Here is an 18,261-nt window from a genome sequence, read left to right on the forward strand (position 1 = left end):
ATTTATGTGCCTCACTTTAAACTGTTGTGATGCAATACAACTGAACGACGGTATAGAAAATTTTTTAAATACATAAATAAAATTGTTAGGGAATAATATATTATTTGTGTCAAAGTGGTCTGACAATTGTGTGAGAACCTGTTTTTTCTAGAATTTTAGCTATTGCAGGTAGAGTTGATATTGGTCCATTACCTGCTATTAATTAAGTTGACTTAGAAAATAGCCACTGCTATTACTAGCAATGGTAACATGGAATAAACTTAGTTTTTGGGTACTTGCCAGGTTCTTATGGCCTGGATTGGCCACTGTTGGAAACAGGATGATGGGCTTGATGGACCCTTGGTCTGACCCAGTATGGCATGTTCTTATGACCTATAAATATTTAAGATTTCTTTATCTGCTTTATTACCTTTTAATATTGGTCTGATCGCGGAAAATTTCAAGAGACTTGGAATATGTACTTCTAGCGATAAATTGACAATTTTTGTAATATACAGAATTATTATATCTGGAATTAATTTTAAATACTTTATTGTTAGCAAATCTAGTAGGTGAGTGGCAGGATTTAATTTCATTAGTATTGAATATATTTCTAATTCAGATGCATGTTCAAAGTCTGTCCATTTTGGTGATTCAATTTTCTGTAGTGAAATACTATCTTTTGATGAACGAGGAAAATATTTAACTAGGTTCTGAATTTTTAAGTCGAAGAACTTCACAAAGTCATTACATTTTTTCAATTGAAAGTGCAATTTTCATATCATTACTGCATATTCTATCTTTAGTTAAAATTTGTGCCATCCTAAACAGTACTTTTGGATTATATTTAAATGTGAATTTTAGAGGCATAGTACTTTTTTAAATATTATTTATAAGAGCTCTATATTTGGTTTGGCATGATCTATAGTTCGCTAAATTATTGGTGGATAGATTTTTCCAACATATTCGTTCCTTTTTTCTAAGTTCTTTCTTTAGCTCTTTGATATCATTATCGTTTATTATCATTATTTATAACAACTTTTTTCTCTATAACTGGAGTGGAGGAGTAGCAGTCTATAAACCAGGAAACCAGGGTTCATGTCCCACTGTTGCTCCTTGTGACCTTGGGCAAGTCACTTTACCCTCCATTGCCTCAGATACAAACTTAGGGGGTTATTTAATAAAGCTTTATCGCATGCGTTAGGGCCTTTTCGCATGCAATATAATGCAAATTAGGGGGAGGGGAGAGGTTGGACATGGCACCGCTGCCAGCGATAATGTGAGGAACATTATCGCTGGCAGTAGCTTGGCGAATAGCACCACCTTTCATGGGGGCACTATTTGCACGAAGGCTGCAGCCAGCCGCACTGCAGCCGGCAAAATCACACCACCATGGTGCGAATGGCTGCGGCCTTTCACAGGCCCGCCCCCTTTTTCACTGGATTCATCATTCTGCGAAGAATGATGAATCCAGCCCTTAGATTGTAAGCCCTCTGGGGACAGGGAAATATCTACAGTACTTGAATGTAATCTGCTTTGAAGTGCTGAAAAAAGTGTGAAAAACTGAATAAAAAAATATAAAACTGAACTTATAATCATTAATTATCTTTCTGCTCATATCAGTCCACAACTGGATTGCTGTTTCCATATTATCAATCGATAACTTATTGAGTCATGCATTTTAATGACTAACTCTTCATTTCAAAATGTCTTTCTATAAGTGAATAATGTAGTTATTTCCTTGGTTTCCTCCAATATGTTCATTGTTTGCATTGATGTATATATCATTTTGCGATCTGACCAGGAAATGTATTTGATTTCTAGAGAACCAACTAATATATTTGAATTATTAATAAATAATAAGTCCAGGGTATGTCTTCCTCTGTGTGTTGGCTCATCTATAATTTGTTCCAATCCGATTGCTGACATTGTATTCAAGAAAATTTCACATGCGGTAGTTTTCATTTCTTCGTCTATATGAAGGTTGAAATCACCAAGAATAATCATTGGAGTTTCAATGGAAAAATGTTTTGCTATAAGTTCTAACAATGGCGAGCTATTATGTTCTAGAAGGCCAGAAGGGCAATATACTAAACAAAGCTTGAGTATTTTAAAATGAAGCAGATTAAATACAGGATTCACTTCAAAGCCCTTATGATGATACACAAGGCTCTACACAACATCTCCCCTCTCAACCTAACATTTCATCTGCAGAAGCACATCGCTAAGAGACCGATTAGAAGTGCATACAAGAACACTCTACTCTCCCAACCGGCAAAAACCTCACTGAGGAAACGCGCTCTCTCCACTGCGGGTCCCCCACTCTGGAATTCGCTCCCTCCGGACCTGCGCCAAGAACCCTATGCTATGACCTTCAAAAAGAAGCTAAAGACTTGGCTGTTCACCCAAGCATTCCCGGAGACCTAAGACCCAAGGATTGCAATGACATTATAGTCCCTGATCCCCTATCTCCCTAGTACATACGTTCTGAGTAGTACTATATCTCAGTTATTTTTTGCCTTTTATGTATCTTTAAGTTATTTAAGTTATTTACTGTTATTATGTTTCAATGTATTCCGCCCCCGAGGCGACAGTTTTAGTTCCTTGTAAACCGGTGTGATATGTATATTATACAGGAACATCGGTATATAAAAATCAAAAATAAATAAATAAATAAATTTCAAAGGGTGGAGCAATGGAAAATTCAAAGGTCAAAAACTTCAGTTCCTTTTTGGCTACAATCATTAAACCACCTCCTCTTCTGGCAGTTCGAGGAAAACATATAACATTGCAGGTATACTGATCTATCTGATTACACCATGTTTCGGTTATACAGCAAATTGAAGGCCTATATTCATCAAGTATATCATTAATAATGTTAATTTTTTTTTGTGATCGCTTGGGTGCTCACCAGTAGCACTGATATTATCATATACGGCATGAGGGAATGTGCTATAATAGGTATATTAATTAGATTTATTTCTCTCTCTTTTTTTTTTTTTAAAGATTTAGTTGAAAAGCCATACCGTTCTTTATGGAATTATTTGCATACTGTTAGTGGTAACCATTATAATGGATTAATTTACAGTGGGTGAATTACTTGGCAGTGTCCCTTCCTACTCTGGATCGCTACAAAGGGGGGCTACAAAGGGGCGAGCCCCTTTTTCAAGCTCCTTTGTCGCACATCCCCTAATTAATGCAAGGGCCGGGCTTTTAAAATTCACCTTAAATTGTATATTGGCTTGGACCCTTTTGAAGTAACAAGATTTTGTCCAGAGCACTCAGAAAGAAATGCAACTGCAATATCTGTGGATTTCTTTTGTATTTATAGCATAAAGTAATTGAACTGAAAATACATCATGAAGGAAAATAAATCCGAAACCTGCAGACTAGCACCTATTTAGCACTTTTACAATCTGCCTTCCTGCTGTTTTTGTTAATCCCTTTAACTATCTGTAAAAGGAATACAATGAGGCCGTGCCCTGCTTTCACAACCCTTAGGGTCATTGGTGGTGCATTGTCTGAGGACTGGGGCTCAGCCAGCCACAAGCATCCACCTTAAAGCATCCATTAAACTCACAAAAGTATCGTCTTTCTCCTCAACCTTGCCAGGTCTCTTTTCAACCTTTTCACGTCACTGAAATAGAGCTGTATCCAACCTGCATCAGGCTGCAATTCACATGATGTAAGTTCAGTCTCTAATTATCTGCACCTCTCTCCTGGGACGGAGGTCTCACCATGCAGAGCGCTGTTTTTGTAGGAGCAATGACGAAGTGGGGTCACAGAAGGCTTTCTTGCAGGATTTTATGATCCTCCTGTCCTTTCCTCCGAGAATACAATATTTGAACACAAAGGTATCCAAGACCAACTTACAAATTTTGAAACCGGTAAGGATTTAAAAATGTTTTTTTTTCTCTCACAAACCTCTCTTATTCACAGTTCCTCTCAAAGTGCAAGAGAATTGTGGGACACTTGGCACTTGTCAGTAAGATTACTTCTCTTGAATGGGGATGTTGGCTAATCTGTGGCTGCAGTGATAACGGACCTCGGCCATTTTTTTTTTTTGAAGATGGCATTTTTTCTAATTTCAGGAAATATAACTAACTTCTGGAGAGATGCCATACTGAAGAAAGTTTTCAAAAGCCATTTACCCTTCAGGGTAAAAAGACACGTGTTGTTCTGTAATGTACGTAATCTTACCCTCACTGAGCGGAGGCTTTCCTGGGGATGAGGATAGGAAAGGGAAAGCACTGCCACGTGGAGTTTTTCATTTTCAAAACTAGGTGGGTTGTTCTGACAGGAAAACATATCTTCAGAAAAAGGAAGGGGCAGATCTCTGCAGGTGTTTTTCTTGCAGGGCAATTTTCAAAGGGGAAGGCACACAGGTACTTGCAAAGTCAGCAAGGAAACGTTAACCTACAGGATTTTGCAACCACCCATAGACATTTGAAAACTGCCTCATTATATAGACACTGCATTACAGAAGAAAGAAGTCACCCATTCCTCAAAGTTCATTTTATCCAGTTTCAGGAAATAAAACTTGTGAAAGGATGCCTCAGAGTGAGCGCATTTCTGTTGTTTCATTAAAAACAAAAAAAGTCATGAAAGGATATATGCTAGGTCACAGACAATGTCAACGCCATTATGGGTCCACGTAGTACAGTGAGCAATAACTTTTACCTCAGTTGCTAAGCAGGACTGAGGTTCCAATTATTCTTGGTCAGAGAGTGGCACATGAGTGTCAGTGGAGGCAGCAGCATTAGAGGGACTTCTGGCAGAAATACCCCAGAATCGGTGCGGGGTGAAATGGCGCTCCTGATGATTGTTGATGGCTGAGAGGATCTCCCTCCCATGCCATGGGCCAATTGGAAGTATAACCCCCTCTGATTATGTGATTGGCTGTGGGGTGAGGACCACAGCGCAGCTTTACTTCTACACGGTCATTACAATGGACAAGCTAAGGTACAAGGTCAGAGCCAAGGGCAGCCATCCATTTCCCCATCCCTTCTAAGGGACCTGATGTTCCCTGTGTTTAACTGGTCATGGAAGTTTGTAAGCCTCTAAACAAAAAAAAAAAGCAGGGGGGTCCCCAGACTTGGGACCTCAATGGCCTCAACCCAGTCAGGTTTTCTGAATTTCCACAATGAATATGCATGAGATCTATCTCTATAGAGACAGTGTATACAAACAGATGTCATGCATGTTCATTGTGGCAATCCCGAAAGCCCGAATGGGTTGTGGCCCCTGAGAACAGCACAAGCCCCATTATATGTTTTTTAAAATTTTAAATAAGGCGCACAATGCCAAGTCTCATCATACAGATATAACGCCACATCGGAGTTCTCATACCTTGCCGGCATAATGTTGAATTCTGAAGCAGCTGTGGGGCAGAGAGGTGTCATTTAGAAAACGAGAACACTTGCTCATTCTGCTTTCAAAGTGCTGATGAGTGGCACAGACTTGGTTCAGCTTCTCTAAAAAGGTATCATCCGTAACCATTCCCGGCCTCAGGCATTCTTCATCCAGCATAGCCAGGATTCCATTTTGATTCTGCAATTAATAAAATTGTTTTAAAAAGTTTTCTTTTCTCTTTATTCATTGCTTCATAGCTTGAATACAGGAGTTTCTTTTAAGCTGGTGATCGACTTGGGCCTGTTTCTGAAAGCTTCACAAATAGTTTGCAGCTAAGGTTCATGCCTTGGTGACTGGTGCAACTACTCACAAGTTTCACATTTGTGCTAATTTAACCACCTTTTTATCTATCTTATGGAAATGAAAAAACTCAAAAGCAAGATATGGCAGTTTATAAATGTGCAGCTAATACTTTTGCCATATTTTCCCTATGATACATGCAAGAAAAAGCCCAAATCTGCCAATAAAATGCTTCATGACCCATCTACCCTTTCTTGGCAGGAGTGATGTGCTGGCCAAAAAAGCACGAGTCAGGCCTGAAGATTAGTATCAATAGTCTAGTTTAGGAGCAGGCAACATTTCAAAGAAGAGAAGACATTTTTTGTTTGTTTTCAAGCAAATTATTTCAAAAGCTAAAGCACTTGCATGAGTATAATATGCTTCTACGCAGATACACAGCACCAGTCCTCTTCTTCCTCACATCCCCTCCAGTAAGATCTGTGCTCTTCCTGAGCCCTCCAACTCCATGCAGGTAACATCTGTTGTCATGCTTCACCTCCACCCACCCCAGCCACAGCTGTTGGGGGGGTTCTTATTGTAATCAATGTTTCCTTCCTAGTCGCAGTAGAAAAAAACACTTTCTTTTCACAGGCAGCCTAAGTTGCACCTCCAATCACTGCACTATGTGGATCACATGCTGCAGATGCCCCATTGAAGTGTGGGTAATCTTATGGGACCCTACCTAGGTAGGTATTTATATCTCTATAGGAGGCCCACCTAATAACTCGAGGTAAGGCTTAGGTATTAGTGTAGGGGTTAGAGGCCACTTTGACATTCAAAGTGAGACATACAAACAGAACAGTGCTCTCTTGTAAAGATTTGAATACCTTCGGAGTGAGGAAACTCACCCAAAGATGAGATTTGTGCAATGGAGAAATTACTTACCTGATAATTTCGTTTTCCTTAGTGTAAACAGATGGAATCAGGACCAATGGGTATTGTGCTCTCCTGATAGCAGATGGGAGATGGAGTCAGATTTCAAAGCTGACATCAGCCTACATATACCCGTGGAGCATGCTTAGCTCTTCAGTATTCTCTTCGAAAAGCCAGTGTGGATATATGTTGCTTAATACTTGATTACACTTGATTAAACTTGAACTGGTTCAACTGATTTTATATATATATATATATATATATATATATATATATAAAAACTTTGGACTGGAGACTGCCAGTGCACACAAACAATAAACGCCGACACCTGGGCAACTACGGGTGTCTTGAACTAGAAGTAGGCCATGGCTTACCCGTACTTACTCAGTCTCGAGATTTGATATCCGAGGTTCTCGATTCTTGGAGCAGCCATGGATGGGATGCTGAGTCCATCTGTCTACACTAAGGAAAACAAAATTATCAGGTAAGTAATTTCTCCTGTAGCCAGATGGACTCAGGACCAATGGGATGTACAAAAACTACTAGCCTACCGGGTGGGAGGCTGCCCGTGGCCCACTTAGTGCTGCCCTTGCAAAGGCTGTGTCCTCCATGGCCTGAACATCCAGATGATAAAACCTGGAGAAGGTGTGTAAGGAGGACCATGTCGCCGCCCGACAGATCTCGGCTGGAGACAGCAGCTTGGTTTCAGCACAGGAGACTGCCTGGGCCCTTGAAGAATGTGCCTTGACCTGTAGAGGTAATGGTTTTCCTGCCTCTATGTAGGCAGCATTAATTACTTTTTTGATCCAGCGGGCTATGGTGGCCCATGATGCCGCCTCCCCTTGCTTCTTCCCGCTGTGAAGAACAAACAGGTAGTCAGTTTGCACAAGGATTCCGATCGCTTCAGGTATTGGACTAGGATTCTGCCAACATTCAGGTGGTGGAGGAGGCATGAGTCTTCCAAATCCCTGTGCTCATCTGGTGATTGTAAGGATATGGTCTGGTTCATACGGAACTGGGAAACCACTTTCGGAAGGAAGGATGGTACCGTACATAGCTGTATGGTATGGTTTCCGACAGGATAATGCTTGAAGTTCTGAGATGCGCTGGGCTGAGCATATTGCGATCATGAACACTGTCTTTAAGGTCAAGAGACGTAGAGACAGGATGCTTGTTGGTCTGAAAGATTCCCCTGCTAGGAAGTCTAGTACTAGGTTGAGGTTCCATAGAGGCACTGGCCACTTTAGAGGTGGTCAGAGTTGTTTGACTCCTTTCAGGAAGCGGGACACATCAGGATGACTTGATAGTCTGATGCCATCCACTTCTGATTTGAAACAGGCCAGTGCTGTGACTTGGACCTTGAGGGAGTTGAGGGACAACCCCTTCTGCATGTCATCCTGTAGGAATTCTAGGATCATGGGAATCTTGGCTTTCCTCGGGAGGAGACCGCGGTCTTCACACCAAGCTTTGAATACTCTCCAGATCCGTATGTAAGACAGAGATGTGGAGAACTTGCGTGCGCAAAGCAGGGTGTCAATCACAGCTTTTGAGTAGGCATGCTTCTTTAGGCTAGTCCTCTCAAGGGCCATACCATAAGAGAGAATTGAGTCGGGTCTTCGTTGGAGATCGGTCCCTGCTGAAGAAGGTCCCTGTATGGCGGTAGATGTAAAGGATTCCCCGCCAATAGTCTTCGCATATCCGCGTACCATGGTCTTCTTGTCAATTCGGGGCGACTAGTAGGACTAGTCCTCTGTGGTGTTCTATCTTGTGGATGACCCTGCCTAGTAGTGGCCAGGGTGGGAAGGCATATAGGAGGCTTTCCTCTGGCCAGTTCTGGACAAAAGCATCGATTCCCTGAGATTGTGGTTCTCGTCTGCGGCTGAAGAATCTGGGGACCCAGGCATTGTGACAAGTTGCTAGTAGATCCATGGCTGGGAGACCCCATCGATTTACTATAAACTGGAAGGCTGTGTCCACCAGCAACCATTCCCCCGGGTCGAGGCTTTCTCTGTTGAGATAGTCCACAGAGATGTTGTCTTTTTCCGCGATGTGGGAGGCCGAAATCTCTTGTAGATTTATTTCCGCCCACTCCATGAGGGGGTCTATTTCTAGAGACACCTGCTGGCTCTTGGTTCCTCCCTGTCGGTTGACAGGGAGGAACCAAGAGCCAGCAGGTGTCTCTAGAAATAGCCTTCCAGTTTATAGTAAATCGATGGGGTCTTCCAGCCATGGATCTACTAGCAACTTGTCACAATGCCTGGGTCCCCAGATTCTTCAGCCGCAGACGAGAACCACAATCTCAGGGAATCGATGCTTTTGTCCAGAACTGGCCAGAGGAAAGCCTCCTATACGCCTTCCCACCCTGGCCACTACTAGGCAGGGTCATCCACAAGATAGAACACCACAGAGGACTAGTCCTACTAGTCGCCCCGAATTGACAAGAAGACCATGGTACGCGGATATGCGAAGACTATTGGCGGGGAATCCTTTACATCTACCGCCATACAGGGACCTTCTTCAGCAGGGACCGATCTCCAACGAAGACCCGACATGACTCTGACGGATTTGCCTTGGAGTCTGTGTCTGAATCGTAGGCAGGCTAGTCTGACCCCTCGTGCTTCCAAGCGGTTTATGTTCCATCCCACCTCTTCCTTGTTCCATTGTCCCTGGGCCATCAGTTCCTGACAGTGGGCTCCCCTCCCTCACAGGCTTGCGTCAGTGGTGAGCAAGATCCACTTCAGAGCGGATAGGTTTACACCTCTACTTAGGTGTTCTTCCTGTAGCCACCATTGAAGCTGCTCCCGAACCTCTGTCGGTAGCTGGAGGCGAATTGAGTAGTTCTGGGACACTGGATTCCATCGTGATAGTAGGGAAAGTTGTAGCTGCCGCATATGTGCCCTTGCCCACAGAACAACTTCCAGAGTTGATGTCATGAGGCCGAGGACTTGAAGGTAGTCCCATACCTTGGGGCAGACCGAGGTCAACAGCTTTTGTAAATGATCCATTAGCTTCCTTCTTCATGGAGGGGGAAGGTAGACCTTGTTTTGTTTGGTATTGAACCGGACTCCCAGGTATTCTAGTGATTGGGAGGGCTGTAGACAACCTTTGGTTGTGTTCATGACCCACCCGAGTTCTTATAGTAGATTGTTGACTCTGGTGGTCGCATGGTGACTCTCCTGTGAAGACTTTGCCTTGATCAGCCAATCGTCCAAGTAAGGATATACCAGGACTCCTTCTTTCCTCAGTGCTGCCGCCACTACCACCATGATTTAGGAGAAGGTTCTGGGGGCGGTAGCTAGTCCGAAGGGTAGCGCTCAAAATTGATAATGATGGCCCAGAATCACAAATTGCAGGAAGCGCTGGTGGTTCTGATGGACAGGAATGTGAAGGTAGGCCTTGGATATGTCCAGGGAGGTTAAGAATTCTCCTGGCTGTACCGCCATTATAACGAACTGTAGGGTTTCCATGTTGAAGTGAGGAACCTTCAGATAATGGTTGACGGCTTTGAGGTCCAGGATAGGCTGGAATGTTCCTTCTTTCTTGGGAACGATATAATAGATGGAATAGTGGCCATTATTTTGTTGAAGAGTGGGCACTGGGGCTATTGCCTTCAGGCTGAGTAGTCTTGCTAGCGTGGTTTCCACTGCCAGTCTCTTGGAGTGGGAGTGGCACGACGATTTCATAAATTTGTCTGGAGGAATGCTTTGGAATTCCAGGGAGTGCCCCTCTCGAATGATGGTTAGGACCCACTTGTCCGAAGTTATCTCGACCCATCTTTGGTAGAAGACAGTAAGTCTGCCCCCTATGTCTTCTTCCTGTGGATGGGTCTGCATCTTCTCATTATGGGGTATGGCCGGGGCCTGCCCCTGAGAGCTTGCTCTTTTAATGTGCCTCTTCCAAAAGGACTGAGACCTTCCTGAAGGACGAGGTGCTTGGGACTGTGTATTCTTGTAAGGCTTAAAGTGCTGCAATCCTCTACCCTTGGTTCTTCTGGGGGAGGAGCACTGATATGTTCTTTTGTTCCTGTCCTCAGGTATTCGGGGTACTGGTTATTCACCCCATTTGTTGGCTAATTTCTCAAGTTCACTCCCGAACAGGAGGGATCTTTTAAAAGGCATTTTTGTGAGGTTCGCTTTGGAAGTCGCATCAGCTGACCAATTCCTGGAGCCATGATTGTTTTCTTGCCACCACTACGGTGGCAACACCCCTGGATGAGGTACGCACGAGGTCTGCGGTAGCATCGGTGAGGAAGGAGACCGCAGGCTCCATCACTTCTCTGGGCGTAGTTTCCTCTCTGGCAAGGATCAAACAGGAATGTGCCACTAATGCGCAGCAGGAAGCAATTTGTAGTGTCATTGCTGATACATCAAAGGACTGCTTAAGGATGGCTTCCAGCCTTCTATCCTGGGCATCCTTCAGTGCCACTCCTCCCTCGACTGGGATCGTAGTGCGTTTTGAGACAGCAGAGATCCTAGCATCCACTTTGGGGAAATGTAGAAGTTCCTTAGCCATGGGTTCCAGCAGGTATAGGGCTTCTATACCCTCCCCCCTTTGAAAGTGGCCTCTGGAGCATTCCATTCCAGGTCAATCAGTTCCTTAATGGGTTCCAACATAGGGAAACAGCATAAGGCCTTACGGAGGTACACCAGCAAGGGATTCTTCTTTGGTTCCGCTGTGGACTCCGTGCCTGGGAGACCCAGTGTCTTCATAGTCTGGGACACTAGGGTTGGTAATTCATCCTTGTGGAAAAATCGGAGCATGGTCCAGTATGGTTCCATCCCTGGGGGAATTTCTCCTTCTTCCAGGGAGTCTGTTTCATCCTCTGAGGTATCTGGATCCCCATCAGAGAGGCTCTTGGTTAGGAGAGGCATGTCTTGAGAAGCCCGGGAGATGCCGGGAAGGACTTGTGCTTCCGGCTGGGTTTGAGTCTGGTTTCAGCAGGGGCTGGTTGTGCCTGGACAAAGGTTTGCAGCCCTTTGAAAAATTCCACCCAGGAGAAGGTTCCTGGATCCATGTTGATCCCAGGAGGTGTTGTAGTGGTAGTCCCTGAGGGATTTTCCTGCGGGGGCGCCGAGTTGGAGATACTTAGGTCCGGGATGCCATCATCCCTGGTACCGGATCCCTCTCCTGGCTTTAGAGGGTCTTGATTTGGTTCTCCCTGGTTCTGTTCGCACTGTTGGCACAGGATGGATTCCAATCCAGGCTGCATGGCTCTTAAGTGGCAGGCTGGGCAAAGGAAGTGTCCCTTGGCTTTTTTGGATGGCGGTGCCATTATTTGTGCACATGTAGGGCTTAAGTGTGGAGGTATGCGCGCGAATGCGCTTAGTTGGAGCGTCAGATGCGCAGAGTTTGTGCTCGCAGCACAGTTATGCGCCCAGTTGTGCAGGTCACTGTGAGTACAACCCAGGTGTGCGCGCCGCTGTGCACTCAAACCGTAGTTAAGCGCTTAAGTTAGGTGCTTCGGGCCTGCGGCCTGCCCCACGCGTACCATCGGTCAGAGGGGGAAAATGGCGCTGGCGACCCTGAAGGCAAGATGGCGACCCCCCCGGAGGGTCTCCACGTCTGTGGACCCTCACACTGAATCAGGGCCTGCCCCAAAGGAGGGCTGCTCAACCCGATTTAAACCTCGTCAGATGAAGGACGGTATGGCTGTTCAAGCCTTGGAGACCAGAGCCTTAGAAGTAAAGGTTTCTGCCTTACCTGGTCTCGGTCGCGTGCCAGACGGTCTCCAGCTGCAGGGGGAGAGGGAAATAACTTCACCGCTGTGCTTGAGTCTGCACCCGCTGCCTTTCAGCCACCCTGAGGGCTATGTCCATGCCGGGAATCAGCCGGCGGACTAAGGCTCACCTCTGAGGGATATCGAATCACCTCAGGAAAATCTCGACGGGGAGGGACCATTAGGTTTCACCGCAGGACAAGCGGGGTTCTCTTCTTAAAGGTAAATTTTCTTTCTTCTTTCTTGTAAATGTTACACTATTCTCCTTTGGGGAAGTGTCCGCATCTGCTATGGAGACGGAGAAATACTGAAGAGCTAAGCATGCTGCACGGGTATATGTAGGCTGACGTCAGCTTTGAAATCTGACTCCGTCTCCCATCTGCTATCAGGAGAGCACAATATCCATTGGTCCTGAGTCCATCTGGCTACACGCTAGTGAAATGTTCTCTCAACCTAGCTTGATGTTACCCGTAGAGAGTCCACATATTGCAAAGTGTGAAAAAGTTATTGCAATTTGTGCTGTATTAGCGCAAATTGCAATAAACTGCCTATTACCATAAAACACGCCCCTTTTCCTATCACTTGAGAAATTTAGTGCATTTTGATAAATCCATGCTAAAACATTTCGCACTCTAAACCAAAGCAAACCAGTGACAGCATGTCCCTAGCAAGCTGTCAACCCCCTGACCTAGCTGGATTCCTTGCAGGTTTTAAACCTTTGTTGGGCAATATTACAATGCACATGAGCTTTGTAAACCACAGCCTCAGTTCACATCCTTGTTAAGCAAGAGCATTTAGATTGCATTTCTTGTAGGGTAACATGAAAGCCACAATTATATAAGGTGATATGTGATAAAAGTGACATTTTAATTATTTCCATTCTAGTGTTTTAAATTACTTATTTTCCCAGAAATAATGGGTTACGATCATAAAGAAATCTAAACAGATAAAGAAGTGCAATCAGATTATCATTAAGTATTGAAACATGGTAGCACAATTTCAATTCTAATACGTATTTATTGTTAAAACTTTCCAGTTTTTTGAGTTCTGTAATACTTCAGAAAATTATGACAATGGTTGAGTTTTTCATATTATTCATAAGTATTGCTAAAGTTATAGCAAAGAAAATTTCAAGAGGTCATTGACAAAGTAGTACAATCTATTAAAAGTAGTGAAAGCAACTTACATTTTCTATTAAGTCACAAATGATAGCATTATTGAAGTATTCAATGTGAGTCCACTCTATACCCTAAAAATAGAAAGAAACATCTGTCAGCTGCTGCCTTGAGTGCCAAGACAAGTAATCCAAGGCATTTGATCAAGTACAGTTGTAGTATGGCAATGTTAAACTGCACTCCTTTTTATGAGATGCATCAAGAAGACACATTAAAATGTGTTTATAGTAAGCTAAAAGAATAGGGAACGTAGTATTCCTCTATTCTCATTAGTAAACCAACTGGAAGCCCTTGAACTTCTTCCAGACTTCCTTTCCATTCCATTCTCCAATCTATGTCAATTTCCCATGCACTTCATTGAATCAAAGCCAGAAATCTGTGCAACAGAGCTGAAGGTCAATATTGCCTAATGTACACTTGCAATGTTTATAACAAAATCGCCATTGTTTCAGATATCAAGACCTAGGTTTTACTGTTCTTAGTTTTTCAAGAAAATGTTGGTTTTTTTTAGTTTGGCAGATGTGTATATTGCACATGAAACAACATCTTGCTATTTACTATTTTTTACAGTTATCTGTAATACTGTTCATTTATCTGCACAACATGCCTAGATCAGAAAATTAGCAGTTTACAAAGAACAGATGGGTTGTAATGATGCCTGAGACAACAGATACAAGGAATGATTTTAATACTGCAGAAAAATGTGAACACTTCAAAGTTGCCGGTAGAACTCATCTCGCTTCAGGATGCAATTACAGGTCTCATTATGACCGCTGCGCAAAGTGTTTTCATTTATAGCACAAATCAGGGCAAGGGGAAAAGCACAACAGCGTGTCAAGGGAAAAATGAATACGGCAAGCTTTGAGCCAGATGTACAAGACATTTTCCCACAGACTCCAAAGAGGAGAGGTCTTCTTAATGCATTGTTTAAAATAAAATAAAAAATAAAATACATTTTAATATTCATCTTTTCATCTACCATGGCCAGGGGAGGGGCTATATTGGACCTAATACTTACAAATGGAGAAACTGTTTTGTCCAGGTAGGTGGTCATCTGAACGCCAGTGAAACATCAGAGGATAGATTTAATAAAGCAGCCAAAGCAGAGAGGGGGTCCTACAAAAGACTAAGTCCTGGATTCAGGACTACCAACTTGATCAAATTGGGGAGTTATCTTTAAAAAAGATTTCTAAGGTGGGAAAATATTTGTGGAGTAAAACAATAGTGGGTTAAACTAAAAGAAGCTATAGTAAGGGCAACCAATTTTTATGTTAGGAAAGTAAATAAAAGAGATGGCTGAAAATGTAATGGACAAAAAGAACAGCCTTTAAAAAGTAGAAAGGATCTCAGAAAGAGAAGCACAGGAAAAATATCTGGAAAAATCTGAAAAAAAAAAAGGAAAGCTGTCAGGATGGCAAAGATATAAGTGAAAGAAAAGATAGCTAGATGGTAAAGCAAGGTGACAAGGCTTTCTTCAGGTATGTCAGTGAAAGGAGGAAATGCAGAGGTGGGATTGTAAAACAGAACAGAAAAGAATGCGTTGAAGGTGACAGGATAAGCAGAAATATGAAACAATTACTTCTGCTCACTGAAGAAGGAAGTGGAGAAAGACTGCTGACTGTTGGCAGTGGGGGTAAATGCTAGACTATGGATGAAAAGGTTTGTGTAAAATTAGCAAAACTACAAATGGAGAAAGCTGCGGGGCAAGATGGGATACACATTCTAGAATATTAAGAGGACAGAGAGATTCTAGTGGATCTACTGAAGGATCTGTTAAAACAGATCTTTGGAGACAGGAGTAGTTCTACACAACTGGGAAAGGGCAGATTTTGTTCTTCTTCATAAAAGTGGCAATAGAGAGGAAGTTGGAAAATCCAAACCAGTTAATCTTACCTCAGTGGTGGGAAAATTAATGAAGCCTCTACCGAAGGAAAGATGTTGAATTATCTAGAATCCTGCAGGTTACAGGAAGCAAGACAGCATAGTTTTACCAGAGAGAGATCATATTAAATGAATCTGATCAAGCTAGAGAATTAGATCAATGACATTAGCTGGATGTGATATACTTGAATTTTGGCATATGAGGCCCCAAGGTGGTGTACTGAATTAGAAACTAGTTGTACAATGGACAACAAGGGATAATGATATATGGAGTTCACTCGGAGGAAAGAAGGGTAATTAGTGGAGTGCCTAAGGCAGTGTTTTCTCAACCTTTTCAACTCCAAGGCACACCCACATCAACAAAAATGTTGTGTGGCACACCAGCTTCCATGGAGCAGGCAGCACAGACATGGAGATGACTCATGAGATACAAAAGCAGTGGCAGACCCACCAGCCTCTCTTCTAAATTTGAAAACAAAGGGAGAGAGGAGACAGAGGCACATGAACTTGTCACATTGGACTAGCTCCTTTATATACAAGTGCAGGAGAAGGGAAAAGGCTGGCTCGGTTAGTTAGCTTGACTGCCTCATGTGGCTGCCAGAGCTCCTCCACTGTGATGCTCTTAGCACTCAAGAGTGAGTCACGCTCAGTGCATGCTCTCCCTGTCTCAGACAGCCTGGGCATGAGACAGAGGCTGGAAGCATTCAAAGAAAGAGGCTCATGAGGGGGAACATGAGGAGATGCTGTGTTCAATGTGTACACTGAACAAACTGGGATTCAGCTATCCATGCCCCACATCATCCCCACTAATTACCACACTTCAGGACTCATGCTGTAGCTAGAAAGAGGAATGCATGGTTACACATGTTCTCAGAAAGGAGCTTCTACAGGTTTAAGAGCCACCACTGGAATCTCTTGTTGTTGCAAGGTGTTGGAAGCAGAACTCAGGTGCTAGCCTAGATATGAGCATCAGGCAGTGGAGAATTTTGCATGGCACACCTGATCAGGTTTGATGGCACACTGGTTGGGAAACACTGGCCTAAGGGATCTGACAAGGGGGCCAGTTCTGTTCAATATCGTTGCAAGTGATATTGCAGAGGGGTTAGAATGAAAAGTTTGTCTCTTTGCAGATGACACTAAGATCTGCAACAAGTGGGCATCCATGAGAGACTAGACAGAATGAGAATTGAACTAAATAAGTGTGAGCAGTAGTTCGATGCTGGCAGTTAAGAATTAATGCAAAAAAATGCAAAATCATATACTGGGATGCAGAAATCAGAAAGCGAAGTATTCTTTGGCTATGGGATACTGATGTATAATGAGCAGGAGACCTTGAGGTACTGAACCAGTTTGATAAGGCAGTGATCACAGCCAGAGTGATGTTAGGGTGCATAGGGAGAAGAACAACCGGAAAGAAGAATAGTAGGTTATAATGCTTCCATATAGGTTGTTGGGGGATCCTCATCTACAAAAAGTCATATCTTTAAAAAGATAAACACAGATTGCAGGTAGTCCAGAGAAAGACTTACAAACTGTTGCAGGGTCTCTACCAAACCCATAAGAGATGAGACTTAAAAACCTAAGACAGTAACCTTAAAACAAGCGCGTAGGTGCCATGCATGCACGAGCGAACATATGCTGGAATTTAAAATCATGTGCGCATTTACGCACATACGATTTAAAACATACATGGGTATGTGTGCTCCTAATTTTAAGTGATTACTGAAGCAAACGTATTTTGCATAACTTCCTTAGGACTTTGGTGGCTTTAACATGTGCGGGGAAATGGATTTTAAAACACCCCTAAATGCCAATTGCGTTCAAGCCAAAGGGTTCTGCTCACTGCCCCCTCTTTCAAAGAGGTGAGTAGAGCTCAGCTGATACCAAAGGCCTTTTTGTTAGTATATCCCTCTAAATGAAACAAGCTGCCCTTGGAGATCAGGTTGGGCAAGAATTAACTTTTCCTTCTGGAAAAAGATAAAAACCATGGATCTTCTGCCTGTCTTGATTTTGAATCAGTGGTGAAATCGTTTTATTTTGATTTTTCTGATGCTGGCTATATGAGGGGAATAGTTCTGGATTTTGGATGATTTGTATAATGGTTAGGAGCTAATTTGATACTACAATGTTTCTTTCTGATGTTGTGGCTATATGTGGGGCTGGGATCTGGATTTTTACAAGATCTGTGTAATAGGTAAGCAGCTAATGAGACATTGCATTGGAATATGATTTTTTTTTAATTTATTTATTTTAAAAGATTTATATACCGCAAAATTGGGCAGAGACCTGACCAGCTAAATGGTTTACAAAAATAAAAACATACATAATTAAAAAGTGAACAATATAAACAGAACAATATACATCATTAAAAATTACACTTCATAAGCACTAAAAAACATAATATTACTCTTCAAGACACTAAAAAACATATAGCAGTCAATTTGGTAATATTGCTATTGAGGCTATTAACACTTATGATAGAGACTTTGTTAAGTATTATAAGATACGGTAAAAAGATATGTTTTTAAAACCTTTTTGAATTCTTTAATATGATGTGTTTGAATAACTGGGATTCACCATTTTTATTTAGTGGTATTCATCTGTTTGTGGTTTTGTATGTGTTATATTGATTTGTGGTATTTTGTTTTGTTTTTGTTACTTGAATTATGTACTTTTTAAAAAAAAGTTTTATACACCGCTTTGGGAAGCCTTAAATTAAACATGACCAGTCTTAGTAACTAACATTTTCTCTAATTTTCTATCATGAGCAGTGGGAGGGGATTTTTTTCTTTTGGGAATCCTTCCTTAGTTCTAATGCCACCATTTTGGGGGAGTCTTCAGTGGGGTATAAATCCTCTGGAGCATGCTCATTGTTTTCATGGGTTGGAGAGAGAAGGAGGAGGAGTTCTAGATGGGCCTTGCAATATCCCTGAGGGTTTAGTGACT

General features: G+C 42.7%; 1 protein-coding gene across 1 annotated transcript in view; it reads right to left on the reverse strand.

The window, feature by feature from the left end:
- MYO1B (myosin IB) overlaps window positions 1-18,261 on the reverse strand; it is a 367,758-nt gene that overhangs the window by 133,169 nt on the left and 216,328 nt on the right. Inside the window, 2 exon segments of the mRNA XM_029606086.1 lie at window positions 5,329-5,529; window positions 13,446-13,508. Coding sequence (XP_029461946.1) covers window positions 5,329-5,529; window positions 13,446-13,508 — 264 coding nt within the window.

The sequence above is a fragment of the Rhinatrema bivittatum genome, chromosome 6 (genome assembly GCF_901001135.1).
Source record: "Rhinatrema bivittatum chromosome 6, aRhiBiv1.1, whole genome shotgun sequence".
NCBI classification, from domain to species: Eukaryota; Metazoa; Chordata; class Amphibia; order Gymnophiona; family Rhinatrematidae; genus Rhinatrema; species Rhinatrema bivittatum.